The sequence below is a fragment of the Mizuhopecten yessoensis genome, unplaced genomic scaffold (assembly GCF_002113885.1).
Source record: "Mizuhopecten yessoensis strain PY_sf001 unplaced genomic scaffold, ASM211388v2 scaffold479, whole genome shotgun sequence".
NCBI classification, from domain to species: domain Eukaryota; kingdom Metazoa; phylum Mollusca; class Bivalvia; order Pectinida; family Pectinidae; genus Mizuhopecten; species Mizuhopecten yessoensis.
Window position 1 is genome coordinate 34,860 of NW_018403567.1, and position 14,057 is coordinate 48,916.

At 35.5% G+C, this 14,057-nt stretch overlaps 1 protein-coding gene across 1 annotated transcript in view; it reads right to left on the reverse strand.

Annotated features, from left to right (window-relative positions):
- Positions 1–8,553: 8,553 nt before the first annotated feature.
- LOC110449734 overlaps positions 8,554–14,057 on the reverse strand; it is a 10,084-nt gene continuing 4,580 nt past the window's right edge. Inside the window, exons 2-4 of the mRNA XM_021496794.1 lie at positions 12,462–12,579; positions 12,096–12,244; positions 8,554–11,556 (exon numbers count right to left, since the gene is read on the reverse strand). Of these exons, the coding sequence (XP_021352469.1) occupies positions 11,408–11,556; positions 12,096–12,244; positions 12,462–12,579 (416 nt within the window). The 3' untranslated portion in view covers positions 8,554–11,407. The remainder of the gene's footprint in view (positions 11,557–12,095; positions 12,245–12,461; positions 12,580–14,057) is intronic.

Sequence of the window (14,057 nt, forward strand, 5' to 3'; positions counted from 1 at the left end):
ACTCACTAGAAATGATGGAAGAAACAGCAAAGGGGATAATCATCATCTTCATAAAACGAATGTACAGCTCCCCGCACATGCCTAGAACGATAATTAAAAACTTAACTCATAGTGGAAGAAAAAGAAAACTGTCGAAAATAAATAGTTATTGTTTCTTCTTGAAAATATTAATCAAATGTACTACAACGTAAGTTCAATTTTATAAGTCTAACTTTTGCAAATAATAAAGTTCTATGAGAGTCGACAAAAGTTGACAAAGTGTATTTCTAAGTAGCATACACAGAGTTTATATGACATATCATTGAAAAAGAGATAGCAGTAATCGACGTCATCACGACAATACATACCGCAAATCATAGCATCAACACATAATGGTAAAGAATGTACAGGAACAAAATACAGTGTCGACACACACAATTAAAATAAGCGTCTATCCATAGAGACAAAAAATAGCTGCTGCACATAGTCACGGAAATAGAGTGGTAGCACACACCCATAAAATAAATGTCAATGCAACACTACAAACAAAGCGAAATATTTTGTCAATATATACAGGGATAAAATAGCGTTAACACACAAGGTCAAAATTAAACTTCATTAAACGAAAGTACAGAAATAATTCACAAAATATAGCGACAGTACAAACAGGCAAAACTCAATGTCGGCAAAGACATCACTAATAGAAAAAAGCGTTATTAACAAAAACATCACACAAAATAATGCATGACTTTCAACTAGTTTTAAATCTATTCAAATACACCAATATGTATTATAAGAAACAAGATTCGTACTAACCAAACACAAATCCAAATGAAACATTGGGCATGCTTCTCCAAACATCACTTTCTATTCAATACAAACGTGCATTCAATGCGTACATTCATTGTTTTCCTGATTATTTGTATATTAATTTAATTGTAATAACCGTAAACATTAACTGATTCATTAGAACCATTAATGATCAAAGATTTTCCGAAATTGGAATGGCGATAATTTGATGAAATGAATATAAGTAAATAACCTGAGGTAAACGTCGTGTTTTTCGCATGTACAATCATGTGTGTGCAATCGCTATATAATAGAACAACAAATATTAAGGGGAGGAAGGGGGAAAATTCATCATAAAGAAATGGATCATTCTAACGAACCTTTCTAAAAATCTAACCAACACTTGAATGTCTTTAAGTTTGTGTATTGTAACTAATAGAGAAATGTTTTCGATTAACCGGCACTAAAATTGATCTTAATACCAGTAAGGGAAATAGATAAAATATCCATCAAATCGTTATTTAACTATTTTTGATTGGTTCATGACCCATGAAATCAAAGAGTTTTAACTGAAACGTTATTTCCCCCATTTTCAGAAAGTGAATTCAACTAATGCTCATGCATTGTGCTCAAAAGCACCGCATATATGCGCCATTAATACATAATTCTAAAAGAATGAAGATGACAATATTGAGCAATAAACATGTTTGTTTTATTTAGATTTTTGCATGGCCTCTCTCCTTGAATTCTTAGCAACTGTTTGAAATATCACAATGTAAATGAAATAGCTGATTCTATTAAAATTTCTAAAGCATTATAAAACGTAACATCCCTTTGAAGATGTGTTGTTTTTATTTGTCAATGTTGTTTAAAAAAATCTATTTACATAGTAAGTTAATTTAAAGCGAAAACAGACAGAACCAAGACATGAAAAGTGATTAACATTGTTTTACCAATCCATAGCAAAGCTGTCTTTGACATATCCAATGGTCGAATCAACACACCAAAAACGCAACCGATAGTCACTCCGACTATGGTCAGCACTAGCAGTAAGTTAGACCGCAGCCATCCCCTTAAACAAGCAAATTTCATAGTTGTAGTCGCACTGGCTAATGACGAGTAATCTCAGTAAGGATATTTATGTGTTTTATAGATACTTTACACGCTTCAGCTCACAGGTTTTATGTTATATCAGGTGTAACGCCGCGTAACACCAACGATTGTTATCTATCCTACAATTTTTACATAATAATGTACCCCACAATTGCAATTGGGCACCACCAGTAAGAGAGGATATAGAAGTGGGTGTTACAAAGTCAACCAAGAAGGTATTAACTGACAGTCAGCAGCGCAGCTGCCTGGGGCTCGAGTAGGCACGTACCTACACATACATTTTTCGTTTTTTGTCAGTGTAAATTCAAGAAATTGAAAACAATGAGCATGAGTTTTCATCAGAATAAAGATTATGCTATCACCAATCACAGTCAAAAAAGACCATGAAATACATATAGGTGCAATAAAACTTTCAAGCTTGCATTTTACAGTGGTAATACCACAACGGTGAGTTTGTGTTCTGGAAAATTCGCACTAACAAACGTTCATAGACCCAGTCAGAGGACCCCCCTCGCAGTGAAGCGGTGTGATCTTCCAAAGCTAATCAAAGAAAGGAATCATCCTTTAATTCCCCTGCCCAGCCACTTATAGAGCCCATTTTTAAAGTTGAATTATTAGGGCAAAATGAAAGTAGCCCCTCGAAATCCCAAAGTAAAAGAGAAACAAAGTTTGTATTTCCTGATTCATGCATTTGTATATGCAGACAAACCATCTAATATTTTAACCTTTGTCTACAACAACTATTTCATTGTCTGTTTGCAAAAAAGGACTGAGAATGCTTTATAACCATGGTAACCCTATCTTCATACATTTCGAAAGACTAAATACTAGCTACTTGTGCTTCTGTGGTACAATCGTTCCGAATACCCACTTACGATAAAGATTCGGACCTGCCTTATTTTATTTGATTCCGAAATATTACAACAATCATATTTGGTGCTCAACCAAGCTATTATACAAACTTCTTGTACCGTACTAAGTACCATTTAATCAGAGTTACATCCAGTTTACATAACTCGTGTCGGTTGATTAACCTGTTTATCTAACATCTTACTCTATGTTTATCTAACTAGAGCTAGATAAACATGTTAATCAACCGACACGAGTTATGTGAATTGTTTCTACCACTATTTTCCATCTGACGAAATCGACTTGTTTCTGTTGCACTATTTCCGCGGAGGCTCTTTCGCGCCGGACAAAGGCTTGATTAGGTCGCCTTGGCCATGTAACTATAAATAGTTACTTACAAAGTTTATATTGGCGGTGATTCTGGACAAGAAAGTTTCGTCTTATTTAATCACTTACGTCAGAGTACAGCATTCGTGGTTGTTTTGGTGCAGCTTGGTTTAATTTTATGTGAAATGTTTCACCATTTATTGGTCCATTGAAAAGACAGGTGTGGCGTTGATCCGTCATCGTAACAGTGGATAATGAACTGCTTGATAGTAAACTCGAAGCCACAATCACACGTGGAACCTGTTGAATGGTTGCATCTCCTGATGGACCAGCTGAGGTGTTGTTGGATATGACATCTGATATCGCCTGGTGTTGTTTAATGTTAAGACTGGAGTAGAAGTCCGGTGTTTTGGGCTACAAAATGTATTTTGTGCAAAATTGTGATGAAATGAGATCGATTGAATTTATTGTGATTGGATTTTATAATTCTGAGGTAAGTTACTATCAGAAAAATCTTCAACACGTTTTGGCTAGAATCTAGCTTATTGTTAATTGTATGGTTTGTTAATTAATAGGTGTTAACTGGAGACCTATTATCTAGATAGTTCTATCTGTATATTTGATTCGGGGGTACTCAACTGTCATTCAACCTCTGTACTAGGTATTTTCGTGTACTGTGGTTTGTTAGTCTTTTTGTCGGCGCAGCAGTCGATCCAGAGTTCGACTCCGTCAGACCTGAAAGTTAAATTCAATACAGGCAACTGCCAATTTTTGCTTGAAATTGACTGAATCGCGGAATTTAAATCTATATTTTGACCGATTTCAGCGCTTATTAGGCCTATTTTTATGTAAATTATGAGTTGAAGGCCTATATCACTGTACAGTAGATTAATATGTTGTGCATTTGTGCATACTTGCTTTTTTTGCCATATTCGACATGAATTTTTCCAGTTTGTTTACGCCGACTGGTTGTGCTTTATACCACTTTTGAGATATTGACATGTTGGTGTTGGTCGATATATAAAACGGACTGGCGTCTAAGCAATATGTCGCTGGCCGGTGTTGTTTGTACAGGTTGTAGGCGACGACGGGACAGCGGAGGGGTTTTCGGGAGTAGACCATGCCCGTGGGGGTAGTGCCCTAACACTTCTTGGGTTGGAACCTAGTCTGGTTTTGGTTTGGCGTTCATTGTATTGCAAATAATTGTCATTTCCGGAGTCTAGCGCACGCCCACATCACCCCATTTCATTTCGTGATGTTCCCTAATGCCCCGCATTCCGAAATGTATGGTGTTGTTGAACCAGACGGTTCGTAAAAGGGATTCAGGGTTGTCATTAACCAGCTGACATTGCTTCGTATAATTTGTTGATGTCTTCATCAGAAATAGGATCAGCTTTATTTTCTAAATTTCCCCTCCCACTACTTTTCATTTTTTTTTTTTTTGTGTTGATGATTTCTGTCACTTTTTTTGAAATTCTTTATTTTTTCGAAATTTGAAAACTGTAATCATTACATTTTAGGTGCCTGTCACTACTGCATGAAAATCCCCTAATAGTACTAGGTTCTAGATCTTTTCCATCCTTTCCTTTCACATTCCCGAAAAATATGCAAAGAAGTTTGCATAGTTCCTGAGGTGGTATTTGTATGATTAGCCATGCCTCCTTGAGGTTTAGGCAGAGAAATTCTGACAGCTTGTTCAAGTCAATTGCGGTCTTTTTCTGTGTGTTCCTGTTCTGTTCATCTCAAATGAATTTATCTATATCAATATTGATGAGTTCGTTTTTGTACCATTCTTAGTAACATTTGATCCGGGTAACAGTCGTATTATGACTCTATATACTCGGTAGGTGGAATAAATGTAACGCGGAATTTGAAAAATTCAACAGATCTTTTGATAATTTTGAACATCCTCTTCTCAAAAATGTTTCTTCTATTATGAAGAGATCATGAAAAGCTGCATTCAACGAACAGTAGTAATATAATCATCTCTTGTAATTAAGGAATTGCAGAGAAAGAACAGCCTTAGGAATGCAATTCTTGAAGTTCTAACTCTACACCGCGTAAAGCAAGTGTTGGGTTAGTCATTCTTAAGTTAAAACCTTTTTGATGTACCTTATGTTAGGGAACGATGCTACATGTATTAGACATTTATGTGAGTTGTATTCCTAATTCATTACACCTCGTTTGGATTCTTCTCCTCTTTAATATATTAAAATAAGAAGAAAAGGTACAAAGCAAAACATTTATGTCAACAGCGCGTGTTTGATTGCACTGTATGTTATAAGTTGTGACTTATGTGGAACCCCTGACTGTTGAATCAGACGTTCCGTGTTGTACACACGCCTTGGTTACATCGAGAAACCAAATTTGTTCTGTCCCAGTCACACACGCTCACCCCATTTTCTATATCTTTGTTTTCCCCCTCTACGATACTTTCGTTAGCTTGTTGACAGATGAAAACTGGATGACATAGCATATGTGTGTATCTGTGTATATTTAATCATACGTCCGTAAAGTCAAGTTTATATTTCACCATTTATTTGTGTCGGTAAGCTTGAATTAGTGTGTCACAAGTTTAATAATGAGGCGTAACGATTGGACCAGACTATCACAGAGGACAAGGGACTATTTCGGCCATACCGCCTAACACTGCTCGTATGCACAACTCTTCATCATATACTAATTCAATGCTTCCGATTGCCTAACACACTTACTGCTAGACTTCTCTGTCTGTTGATCAGAATTAAAAATAACTATTTTCTGTATCGTTCTTATTTTCAAAAACTAAAAGTAAACGGGAGATTTCCTTAATGGAAATTAGTGCCTTTTATAATAATCTACGTCAGTTAATCGCTTGTTCTACCTGTTTATGCATAATACTGTACTTCAAGCATCTTATTGACAGTAAAACACAAAGACGGATGTGAATTAAAGCAGTAGTTTTTCTGCTCATAACAATCTATCCCAAGTACCAAATATTTAAATAGTTTCCCTATTGGTCATAACCAACAGAGAAACTGACCGTTTCTTTTGGCATTTAATACCACTGATAGGTTTGAAATGGACAAAATGACTAAAAGACACTGTGGAAGTGTTTGCTGGCTTTCTGTTTTGACTTTAACTTTTAAATTGCTGTATCTTTGCCTTGCATTTATTGTGACTATTACACAGCATGACGTTCAACAAAGGGAAACTGTATCAAACACATCTTACGTCTTGAAATCGTTGTTCCGTTGTTTCGCTGGAGTTCATTTTTAGTTTATTTCACAATCGATCCAATAGCATCAGTGTTTCTATGCATTAATAGAGTTAACATACGGAGACACTCTTTGAGTGTGTCCTCTTTGGTGGAAGTCTCGAATCCAAGTTGAAATCCTCCATTTACAGTGTCGTCATAAATTGCCCTTTTGACTTGAGTTGTGCAATTTGCAACAATCGTCCAGAGAAGTACATATAAAAGGCAATTATGATGCACCCGATCTCTGATGACAATAAGGAACCTTGACACTGTGGTGTTTTCCTATATATAATTACCTCCCCTAAATTCCGTTTGAATATAACTGTAGTATCGTTCGACCAGGGAGCTTTTGTAGACTAGGAACGTTTGTAGCTCAATCGGTTTCACACTCAGAACATTGTTGTTTATTGTATTTCGTTCATTTCAAATTTAAGGATCCCTGTACCACCTCCTAAAACTGCTTTAGAAACTGTTCCTTCTGACAGGATTCTAGCTTTGAAAAAAATAATCTCTTAAAGAAAACCATACCTTGTTTGACATTGATGAAAAAATATCAAGTTGAAAGAAACTTAACATAATTAACAACAATATTATAAAAGCAAAGAAATTGTTGAACTAGACCGAATTCTTACCTACTGAGCTTTCTCGTCAACGGAAGTTTCCTTGCCATTCTGTGCTTCAGTTTTATAATAAGGAAATAACGAGAAAGTAACGGTGTATATGAATAACAAGATTGCAGTGGGACGGGGATATCGAAGCGTTGGAAAATATGTAGATTGTACAATATGTAAGAGGAAGACGAGAAATTAAAACAAATGACGAAGAAATGAATAAAGTTTTAGTTACAATTATATATAGGATCTTACATGAGTTTCCATTTCATATGAGATTTATGTAACGAGTCTAAGAATTTTTCAATTACGCGCGCCTCTGGCGAGCTAAAATGAAAAATTCGTGACGAGTTTCATAAATTTGATATGTAATAAAATCGAGTAAAACGACAATTTTCATGCAAACTTGAAATGTAAAAAGCCGCCATTTTTACTCTAGTACGTCAGTTTGTGACGTCATGTACTTGTCCTTGGCGTGACGTCACAATTGAAACAATTGAAACGTACAACAAATCACAGGGCTGATAGGTCATAGTACATGGGTTAATACGCAAAAAAAATGTCACTAGTATATTCACTGGATAACACAGTACATTGTGTGATAAAAATGTTTACGTGACAAACTGGATGGAATGTTGGCAGAAATTAACATACTTTTCTTAAATCAATCTAGGCTTTGAAGCCGGGTGTCGCATCTCTGTAATCGTTAAAGGACGAGAAGTCATACAAGCGATTGGTCACTTCTTTTGTTTACTTTGGGACTACTCAAATAGCTAACTGTGTGCTTTCAATATTTGTATGACAAATCCAAGTGTGCAGAGAGCGAAAGTGAGCGCGTGTCACAAGTAGACGTCATCAGCGGGGAAGCCTGGGCTGATACTTTTGAGGTAAGACAAAAAAAATGAAAAAATTGTCATTACTCCTGTTACGAAATTCGGTAGCGATGTGGTAATCATTTTCATATTGTATATACATGTAAGTCATAGCAGCTGCTAATGATCATTGTACTGGATGAGATATGACATATATCATAGAATTGAGTTGTGATGTTGTCATCTGTATCAAAGGGAAGGGAAAGTAAAAAAAAAAAAAAAGAACTATGCAGTCTATCCGACCTAATTTTATTTATAGCATTTTGGTGGATTTCTTACTCCCTGAGGTTTCCACAGCAGTTTGGACCAATTTAGATTTCTAACTTTTCGTCCCCTAACATCACCGATGAGTCCTAGAAGGACGAAACAGCAGTATGGTGTAATGTAATTTATTGTAGGCATACTGTATAAGTTACCAATTTTTATAGGTGCAGTCCCGTGTGTGTTTCCTAGTACAGGTTTATGCTTGAGTGTGTTCATGAATTAACAGATCATTGTTATGAACCTGTCAATACTTAACTCGCTGAAATCTTTTAATATAAAATGTAACAGAGAGTGGTTCATCACCACTTATAAAACAATACACAAAACGTCAAAATACCCTTAAGACATATTATATTTATAAAGACACCGATCAGTATATATACCATTTACGAATAACCTTTTTCTATTACGTCAATGGTACACTTTCATTAAATGATTCAAAATATAAAATAGGAATTTTAAACATCATTTACAGTCTCAAGAACAGAGAAACCAAAACATTTTATAAAAAAGTAATGTGTTAAAACAGCAAGGAACCTAGTGAAATATGTGTTTATTTTAACAAAGTCATTTGATATTCATCAGAAATCATTATTGTTAAAATTGTTGGTAAAGAAGTAATATAACAATAAGCAAAGTCTATGCACGCCCCCTCCAACACAGATATAAAGGGAGGTAAGTCTTACAGGACAGACTGTGGAATATAAACTTTATATGAGTAGAGAGGCTACCAGCCCAAACGTTTTATTGAGTAATTCCAAGCTGCATTTTACTACTAGTTTTCCTCCCCCTAATTTAGAACTCTAGAATCAGACATCATAGTGATCAAAATTATCAGAGTTTATTTTTATTTTTTCTTGATTATTCATAGATAAAAATAATATAAATCAGACAGCATTCCAAAGTTTACGATATCGATGTAATGACACCCGGTATCATCGTTTTATTTATAGTTTCTGTTTCTCCTCCTCCCTTTCACCCCTCCCCCTCCCAGCCCGTGTCACAACCATTATATGTTAAATCAGTATTGTTAAAATTGTTGGTAAAGAAGTAATATGGCTAACGGCAAAGCCTATGCACGCCATCCTACACAGATATAAAGGAGGTAAGACTTACACGACAGACTGTAGAATATGAAACAGTCTGTATATTAGTAGACGGACTAATAGCCAAAATATTTATGAGTGTTCCTAGCTGCATGTTACTACTTGCTTATCTATCCCATTTTTAGAACTCTAAAATAAGACATCATAGTGATCAGCGTTATCAAAGTGGTTTTTTTTTTACTTTATAATTTAATATTCTAAAGACGGGGGCCAGTTTAGTATATTAATAGATAACATTAATTTAAATCAGACAGCATTCCAAAGTTGACGATATCGATGTACTGACACCCGGTATCATTGTTATATTTATAGTTTCTGTTTCTCCTCCTCCCTTTCACCCCCTCCCCCCTCCCAGCCCGTGTCACAACCATTATATGGTAACAATGACGTGTCTGTGTCTATGATAGGACAATGAGGTAACGCAAAGTGGATGTCTCCACAACAGGTCGTTATTTCACAATGTGTTTACTCGGTAACTAGGAGTAATGATGGATTACCCAAACACGCCATGTTATGCTCTACCTAACTACCATTGTTTGTAACTAAAGGTGAATGCTATATAGAGTGTTTGTAATATGTTCTTTTTTTGTACCCGTTTCAAAATCGTCCTTGTAAACTGGTGTATAACTATACTATAGGACAATGAGCACGTGTGCATTGCTAATACGCGAACTTGAATCGTCAAATACGTTAACAAATGGAGGTTTACCTTATACGACCGACAAAATCTTTAAAAGATCTTTAAATCGGAACGACGTTTCTTTAGTCAATAAAAGCTGTTAAATTTAAAAAAAACTTATTAATGAGGCATTCACACAAACGTGTACATTCTTTTGATAACTTTGGTGTCTTTATAGGGAGTTTTAAACGAACGGCAATATTAAAGGTGTTTTAAAAAGAAAAAGGCGCAACAATATTCTTAAATAGATAATGGTAGGATTTCTAGACTTTAAGGTCATGAAATCCTTTATTTATCGAAGAAAACGCTTAATGTTTAACTATTGGACGATTTAGTCGCAAATAAAGATGCCGAGGTCCTGTGATCATAGCTGCAATGTTTTCAATAACGTTATAGGTGCATTGCCATGTTTACATGATAAAAGTGGCTAAAAACGTATCTGGGAGGGTAAGAACAGTGATTGAATTGCAGTTTGAAGGATTAGTGTATATTGAGTGATAGTGTTGAACCAGTTCAGGGTTATATCATTAACAAACACAAGCATATCTAAAAATATTGTTTATTAGTTCTAACCAAAATGTGAAATATAAATTGAATTGTTGATGCATGAAAAAAAAGCAAAAATAAAAAAAACACTGTATTGATAAATACCACGTATGTATAACTTAATCTCTACCATGTCTGCGATATAACGACACTTTTCATTAGTTATAACCACACAATATTGGACGATAAAATATGAGCATTCATATATTATTTTAAACTACCTCATTCATCCCTGAAGACACATTTGAACTCTTCCAATTCAAAGGATGGAATAGTTCAAAATGAAATTTCAGAGGCGAATGAGTTAACCATGCATGTCCAACAATCAAAACTTCCTCCCCAGCTCTGCAGGAATGGGTTTCTTTTGTCGAGTGATGCTAAACGCAGATGTACATGTAACATATATTGTGCTAACAAAAAAGAATACATTTAACCAAGTTTGCAGTCAGAATGTTCCACTTAACTTGTTAGGAATTGTACTCGAAAACGTGTTCGTAAGTTTAAGAGTGATAGCACAGTTAATTCTCTGTGGAATCGAGAAACCAAATGGCAACTGCAAGCGTAACTTGCGGGATTTTCATACCCAAATATAGGAGACTCAGAAACTTCACTCAACTTGGTCAGAGTGATAGGGCAAGCTCAGGAAGCGGGAACGATGTTTCTTCTTTGATAAATAGCATTTCTAGTAAATTAATGATAAATAAACAAATAATAAGGCACGCATCATCTTTCCCAAATGTATCTTAATTTCAAACGTAGCAGGCAAAAAAAAGCAACAAGCTCACAACATCAAAAAGGATAAAAACGCGAAACTTGTTAAATACATAGATAAAGAGCGTGGATATAGGGTTAATACGAAAACACATTTTCATTACAAAGTACTTGGTAGAATAGATATAATCTACAATTGTTATTTATAAAAATTGTAAAATATGTAAATCTAAAATATTTTGACAAAAATCACTCGGGCTTAAACGGACTTATTTAATATTAGTTTCAGCCGTTTCTTCACTTCAACAAGATTGAGGTTGAACTCAATATGTTTGAGGTGGGCCTCCATATGCTGGTTGTGGCTGTGGATATGGTTGAGGTTGTCCCCCATACTGTGGAGGAGGAGGATAAGCCGGCTGGGGATAGGCTCCGTACGGCTGTTGTTGCATTTGCTGTTGGTTGGCAGTGTTAACTATAAAAAACATAATGAATGTCTAGTAAGTAAGACTGAAACGGTTTTCTGGTATGAATACATGTACAAATGTTTGTGTATATCTATGTACATTTATCAGTATAAGAATCATTTACTGCCATATCTAGAAGTATACTACATAATTTGAAATGTTCTTTGGTATGTTCTTTAGTGGTTTGAAGCGATTGTTTCGTGCAACAACCTTTCATGGATACCCCTTACAAACAGTAGTGAACTATGTCAGTCGAATTCGTTGTATTATTTATTTTCCTGGTTCCATAGCATTCGAATGTTTATTGTATATTAGAGATTAATGTTAAACATGTATATAACGATATTCAAATGTGTAAAGCTATAGTATATATTAGCAGAGAACTAACAAATTCCATTCTCTCTATCTGTTCCAAAATGATAAACGAGATTATGTATTTTGCTTAATTTTGCATAATATGTATAACAGAGAATTCAAAATAAGTACTGATATTTCTGCGAATTCATTCATGCCTACCACAAATGTATCCCCTTATAATTCCACTTACCGACCGTGACGTTTCCGGGTCCACCAGTTTGCCCTGCGACAATAACACCAGTCCTTTTCTTGTTACAGGACTTGATGACGATGATAAAGACGACGATACAGACGATGAAGATAATACAGCCAATGACTGCTCCGACAATGGTACCAACTCTATGAAAGTATAAACATGATTTGAACAGATATATCATTAATTGAAAGTAATATATTATATCTATTTTTAATAATACATTTATATATATATACATATCTGGAGAAACATAAATTATCACACTGTACAGTTGATACTCGGACCAGGTGATTATATAAGATCTTACACGGTTTTTACACGAGACTTACATGTATATTCGATATGAAATCTGATACTTACGGTGAAGCACAGCATTCCTGGGCATAATAATAGCCACAGCATCCATTGTCACATTCGATGTAGTAGTCGTAGCCGGAGCTGTAGTATAGTGTTGCAATACATGATTCAGCAGTCACACCTGTGTTAATGAGAGGAAACGAGGAACACATACCATTCAAACAGATTCATTACTACATGTATATACCACAGTGATACGTCAACCATATATCATGTTTGATACGTCAACAGCGATACAGTGTACGTCCTCTACACTTCATCATAGGTACTGACCACAATGATTCCGTCAGAGTTTACACCGCAACATCATACGTACTGACCACAATTATTCCGTCAGAGTTTACACAGCAACATCATACGTACTGACCACAATGATACCGAGAGAGTCTACCATGCAACATCACACTTACTGACCACAATGATACCGTCAGAGTTTACACCGAAACATCACACTTACTGACCACAACGATACCGAGAGTCTACCATGCAACATCACACTTACTGACCACAATGATACCGTCAGAGTTTACACCGCAACATCACACTTACTGACCACAATGATACCGTTGATAGTCTACCATGCAACATCATACGTACTGGCCAAAATGATACCGTGAGATTCTACCATGCAACATAATTGATATTGACCACTTTGATACCCTGTGAGTCTCCAACGCAACATTATTGGTATTGACCACGACTATTACGTGTAAGTCTACAACGCAGCATCATTGATATTGACCGTAATGATACCGTCAGAGTCTACCATGCAACATCATTGATATTGACCGTAATGATACCGTGAGAGTCTACAACGCAACATCATAGGTACATGTACTGACCGTAATGTTTCCATGATAGTCTACACACCATATCATTGATAGAGCACATCAGTTTATCGTGTTGTTATATATATTTACACATCTGGACCATGGCTATTGACCACCATGATACTATTTAAGACCATAATAGAAAACATTATTGATAGAAAGCATCAGAATAATGTGGTGTAAGTCCTTCACACATCACAATGGATACTGCAGTATTGATACCATAAAAGTCCACAAAACAACACTGATACTTACCACATATGCGTACACTTTAACTGCATTATACCATGCCATATATAGATGCATTAAAATGCTGTGTGCACAATGCACCAATATTGATCCCACAACATATTTCAAAGTGAGCATGAGGAAACTGTATTCATTCATCAAACACATACTGCATATGCCAGTAAATTACATAAAACTAAGGAAAAATCGTACGTGTTGACGTCCTGATGGCTAGTTTAGTTTAAGTTCGTTTGTTTTTGACAGTTTATTACAGTTCTAACGATTTATAGACAAACACCTTAATAACCTGCCGTTTTATTATGTGATAATGGTGTATGTAGTTAAACTGTGCGAGGAAGATTTGTTCGACATTGTTAAATTTGTCAATGTCATATGAACAAAAACAGTCAAGTGTGTACAGGCTACTGGTATGACTCAGTGTCTTATGATAAACACCAGTCAAGTGTGTACAGGCTACTGGTATGACTCCGTGACTTATGATAAACACCAGTCAAGTGTGTACAGGCTACTGGTATGACTC